Below are 6000 nucleotides of genomic sequence, written 5' to 3'. Positions count from 1 at the left end.
ACACATTTTAATACTTAAACTTATTTGAATTTTTTAAAAATCAAACCTAATGGAATATACAGGAACAACAACATTGCTGTTAGGAATAGTAAATTAATATCAAACACAATTACGGGTTCAGAGGTTCCTCTCAAATACAGGCCCGCCAAATACAGGGAGGGATGTGAGTGAATATCTCTCCCCAGGGGCCCAAGTTTTTACCAGGGTACCGGGGGCCCGATAAGAGTAGAAAAAATCTACAATAAATAATAACATGTACTTTTATTATGTTCTGACTGTATAGCCTAATTTATATAGTATATTTTTTATAAATAGGTCTGTAAAATTTTTACTCCTAAACATTATTGACAAAAATAAAACACATGATACATTGAGTGACAAGGTACTTATCAAACGTTCACATAAGTCACTCACATCGTCCCAATAATTTCCCACACGTCTACACGTACAGCTCACTAACTCAGTTTATTTTTCATTCCACTGTGTTAGTTCAATTAGGAGCCAATATTGGCTTTCCTGTTCCGTAGGGTTTAAAAACAGGCCAACTTCCTCAGTAAAGTGAGCTAAAGAGTCAATATTCCAAAACTAGAGCCATTTAGTGCGATTCGTAATTTTTGTTAGTAAAAAATCTGTTATTGAATAGTTGTTTTAATTAATTTAATTGTTTCTATTATGTTATGACACAAGAAGTAGTAAAGTCTTTTTCAACAAATTCCTGTACGAAGCCTTTTAACAGAAAAAGCTTAATCTACGTCACACTGGAGTTAATAATAGATTCCAGCAAGATAACTTTCTTAACACTTTAAAATCATAATTAAAATAATTTTCATAAAGGTAATAATACATCTATATTACCTCTTAAACCCAAGCACATTCAAAACAAATGCAATACATAACAAAATCGCCAAAATGACCCCATACTTTAATATAAATCCTAAGTAAGTTGTCTGACTTACAACTCCCTGTGACTAAAGAGTTGACACACTGACACGAAAGTTTTCCTCTCTTACTACCATTCTCGAAAAACCGTTAATACAAAAAAAAGAGGACTAAGAGATCACTAATAAGATACACCTACAAATGTATCAAACATACATATAGCCAAACAACTAAACCTGAAATGTTTATTGCATATATTTTATTTTTAACAAAGTTTAATGATTGTTCATTTCTTCATGTTTTATTATTTATGAATATTTATAATTTATAAACATTTTTCTTTTGTGTGTGTGTTTGTGTTTAGTTTTTCTTTTTTTTTTTTTTTTTTCTTTTTTTTTAATATTCCTAATGCTTAGAACTAAACATATTAAAAAAACAAAAAGGATATTCAAATTAAAATACTGTGTCATGCAATAAGAATAATCCTAACAGGAAAATATAGAATTATATAAAGAGGGCGATCAAATATTCAATAGGCCTGTAGCTTCTCTGAGGAGATGTGACGGAAAAGTAAAAAGTAATAGAAGGACGAGACAAAATAATTTTTTAACAGAACCATTAGGGTCTGGTAAAGCTGTCCATCAGAAAGTTTTATAATTCCTCAGAAAAAAATTTCCAAACTCTCGTTTCTTCCTACATTCATCCATTTTATTTTATCAGGACCGAATCAGCTGAAGCCTCGAGGTATATAAAATTTAGCCAAACTTAGATCGACTGAGTAGCTTTTTAAACTACTAAATTTTATTTCAGTATTTTATTTTATAAATTTTAAATTTTATTTCATAATTTTATTTTATTATTTTATAAGGAAGACTGTGATCACAGAATATGATGGTGTTAAGAAAACACTATTTCTCATATTAGTGATTTAAAATTTATTATTATAGCAAGATATGAAGTATTTATATTAAAAATACATTTGACAGTGTTGAGCAAAACAACAAATTTTTTTCCTGAAATTCATGCTTCAATTCCACTTTTTCATTTCGGTTTTAATGTCAATTATGAGATATATAAAGTAAATAAATTTCAATCATAAATCACACCACATAAACAGTATGTAATGATATGCATTTTAAAAATTTAATCAGCCAGTAAACACAATAATTATGTTTGGAATAGATGATTTAATTATGTTGATACACGAGATGAGATTAGAACTTAATCGCCATTATTTGACAACGACCTGTTGATTCTAGAGCGGTAGTAGGCGATATAATAGTTTCAAACTATTTAATTGCATTGTACAGCCAGATTTAACAGATTTAGAATTATTTATGCACACTAGAAAATGATAACTGTAGATTAATAAAATTATTAATGAAATCGTAAGTTAAAACCTTTGTATTCCAATAAATATAGTTTTGTAATCCGCTAACGAAATAAAATTATTCTAAAAAAAAGGTATAACGTAAAAGCTTTTAATAAAGCTAAATTGTTAGAAAAATATGAAACCATTTACAAGCATTAATATCGATGCTATGCTTGAAAAGTGGCACATCTAAAAAAAAATGTTTTTATTTGGTGCCTGAGGTATTCACAAAATTTGTAACATGCAGCGTATCCTGCCCATGATTTAATTAAATATATGCTCTTAAGGTCATCGACTAATGAAACAAAATATCATATTATACGTTGTAAGTTCAACTATTTTATGGTTAAAAAATATATTTATTTTCGATCTAATTGTGATGGTTACTCAAATAATGATATTATATATATCCCAATCAATTAAAAAAAAATATTGCCCCGGGTGAGGATCGAACTCACGACCTTAAGATTATGAGACTTACGCGCTGCCTACTGCGCTACCGAGGCAGTCGGTCAATTTGGACTGTTTCGATGTTTTTAAATCTATTTACATATAAAACTAGTTTTAATCTATAATAATTATTAATTGTTCTTTCTTTTAAATAAAACAATATATCAGAACAGTTAACAATTTATTTCCTGACTGATAAATATTTACTGGAAAGAAAGTCACCCTTACAATCGAGCTTGACAATCACGCACAATCATTAATTCAATCTAAAATCTACTCCCACCCCCCATCAAATTAAATTAAAATTAGAAAGCAATAATGAATTATGAAATATATTTTAAAAAATAACAACTTTACTCTGGGACAGTTTCAATACTCCAAAACGGCAGAGATTCTTGTATTAATGGTTTTTTAAGTGAGTTTGTATGTTCAAAGTCGAAATTATTAAATTGACGATTCCAAAAGCAAAATATTTTTTTCTTCTTTAAAGGTACAACAAAGGAACAATAAAAATTAAAAACACAGTTATTTCATTCGTTTTGTCGACTTTAGTTCTAGCTTTACATTCTATTTTTTTTTTTTTTTTTTGTCGTTCATTATTTTTGCTTTATTTACTAAAATATCAATCTTTCAAAATAACCTGCCATTTTTGACTATCTAATTAAGCAAATAATAGTTTGTTATGGTAAAGTACGAAGAAAGAAGAGATTATCGCTCGAAAAACAAATTTTTCACAAGTGTCGTAGAAGGATGTTGCCTCAAAATAATTAATAAGAATGTCTTAGAACGTGACCTGACATTTTCTGCTCTTAAGCAGCACACCAATTGATATAATAATTGTATATTATACTATCCAAATTTTCACTTACCTAAATATAAAATGTATGATAAGTACTGCGATCGTGAAAAATTTTTAATTCGTTTTTTCAACAGAAATACAAGTTTTAAGGTCCCCTCAGCCCAAATCCCCATACCCCTCATAATGGTCTCTCTAGATGTCTAATTCGTGTGTCTGAACAACCTAGCTCAACAACAAAAAGTTGCACAGTACTGAAATTACCAACTTGAGGTGGATACATGCAATGTGAGTTTATATTTTCGATATAATTAAGCAATCCGAAATTCTACTTTATATCACCAATTTTATAATAAACATTTTTAGTTAAATCCAAGGGATTATCCGGTAGAACCACACTTACAAACCTAGTTATACTAAAATTAATGCATTATTTGTAAGTACTTAGAACAGAAAATGGTAAATTACTAAATAATAACATTAAAAAACAGATATATAAGTGATAAAAGCCCCCATGGTGTTTCACGTGCAAGGCTATGAACCGTGCTTAGAGTTCCTATACGAAGGATGGGTATCCCAGTAATTTTAACTAAGAACTCTGGATAAGCACTTATTTTAAGAACTTTTTCACAAAATATTTAAATATTATTTTGAGGATTTCTAAGCAGAGTGTTGGTAACTAAAGATAGATTCTAAGTAAGTGGATTATTTCCCCGATAGATTCACAGGTCCCTGAACTAAGTAGATCAGTGATCGGTCACAAAGAGGCAGCCGTTAAAGGATTTTAAGAGGTGAGTGATACAAGCCCGTCCAGAACACGACAAACCTTTTAGCAAGCTCTATATCGACAAAGGTTGCCTATTAGGAACGCCCCGTTAAAACTCCTCCACCGCCCTGTAATTCGATCTCTTCCAACCAACAACTGAAGAGAGTCCGTCACAACAGTCGAGAAACCACAACCTTTTTACTTATAATTAGTTTGGAGTGACATAATCCTCAACAGAAATCAAAACAAAGATTACTATTTGAATTTATTTTGGAGAAAGAACTGTATACAAACTAAGCATTTTTTTTTTCGGTTGGCACCACACTTGTGAAAATTTTTGGCCCTCTTATTTGGACATTCCAAACCTTAGCTCCTTCCTGTTCCCCCGGGGCCAGGGCGGGGTCCTATCCAATATCAAACCTCACGTTCAGGGATCTTCCAAAATCGACCTGGATCTGGCATATTTATATATAAATCTTTTGTTCCCTAGCTCCTTATTTCAAGAAATCATGGACAGGAATTCGAAACATGAAAAAGACAAAAACGCATTCAATGTAATTATTTGCACTTGGATGCAAGTCGGCCTCTATCTCTTTCTGCTTTGGTCTAAATTGGTTGTAACTCGTGCGAATTTCACTTTCTTTTTTTAACATTATATTATATTGCCTAGGTACATAATTTTTAATAAAAAAAAATCAATACAAATATAACTATCCATTTTTAATTAAACTTTTTCAATATTGACTTATTATTTTGGTTAATGTTATATTAACATGAAAACACACAATTAAAAACTATATGAAATTTTAGTGGAAATTAAAAATGGAATTTTTACTTTTGCTTGAAAAAATATTTTTGAATACTCACTTCTACAGAGTGACTTGCATATTTTTTCTTAAACTTAAAATTCAGGTAGTTTTAAGATGTTGAAAAATTGAATTTCAGCCTTCATAATATTAACATTGTTTTTTCAATTATTAAGGGATTGAACAATGGAATAGAATCAAGTTTTAAACAATAAATAGTTTTTAATGAGAATTTTATTGTCTTTAAAATTAATGTCAATGAATGAATGTTGAGATAAATAACTTAAAAGACTAATATCTGTATGGATTTAATTACTTCAACAACCAGGATAAAGAAAATATATTAAGTATATCAGTACTGCCTAAAGAATATCACTATATCTTAGTACACAATAACAATAGATTTATATTCAATGTTGTAGGAAGACGAGCCAAAGAGAACCTGTAGCTGGGAGAAGGCCTGCGTATGGTGTGGTGTTCCACTGCTTATTCTTGGGATCGTAGCAGTGTTGGTTGGTAAGTACACTGGTTATTTTTTTAATAATAATTTATTATTTTTAAAGAGTTGAGACTTGACACCATTTGTATCATTATTATTCTGCTATTTACTTCTTTATGCATCAAATAAAATACATTTTTTATAGATTTTAATAAATAATTATTTAAAAAATACCAGAACTTAATACAATACCAGTTTCCCAGGGAAAGTTGAGAAAAAAACAATTAAACAGAGGAGGTTAATAACCTAGTTAAATACTGGTTTGTTAATAACCACTGATAACCTAATTGATATATATGTAGTACATCTAAGATGAGTTTGCCTGGAATAAAATAGTAATAATAGAAACAAACGAGAATAACATTTGTTAATAAAACTTTTTGTTCTAGTCTTGGTTTTGGGTAAGAAGGGTTTCTTATGGTAAGGATGGGA

General features: G+C 29.6%; 1 protein-coding gene and 1 non-coding gene across 2 annotated transcripts in view; one reads left to right on the top strand and one right to left on the bottom strand.

Annotated features, from left to right (window-relative positions):
* The window catches only part of LOC106680787 (neurensin-2), a 67099-nt gene that overhangs the window by 60064 nt on the left and 1035 nt on the right, over positions 1-6000 (top strand). The window contains exon 2 of the mRNA XM_014420719.3: positions 5492-5585. Within this exon, the coding sequence (XP_014276205.1) occupies positions 5492-5585 (94 nt within the window). The remainder of the gene's footprint in view (positions 1-5491; positions 5586-6000) is intronic.
* Positions 2685-2757, bottom strand: TRNAM-CAU (transfer RNA methionine (anticodon CAU)). Its single transcript has one exon. It is a non-coding gene; the product is annotated as a tRNA-Met (tRNA).

Source organism: Halyomorpha halys, unplaced genomic scaffold, assembly GCF_000696795.3.
Source record: "Halyomorpha halys isolate HHAL.00 unplaced genomic scaffold, Hhal_1.1 Scaffold287.1, whole genome shotgun sequence".
Classification (NCBI taxonomy): domain Eukaryota; kingdom Metazoa; phylum Arthropoda; class Insecta; order Hemiptera; family Pentatomidae; genus Halyomorpha; species Halyomorpha halys.
The sequence above is the reverse complement of the archived record's forward strand: the minus strand, read 5'-3'. Positions and strand labels throughout refer to the sequence as shown.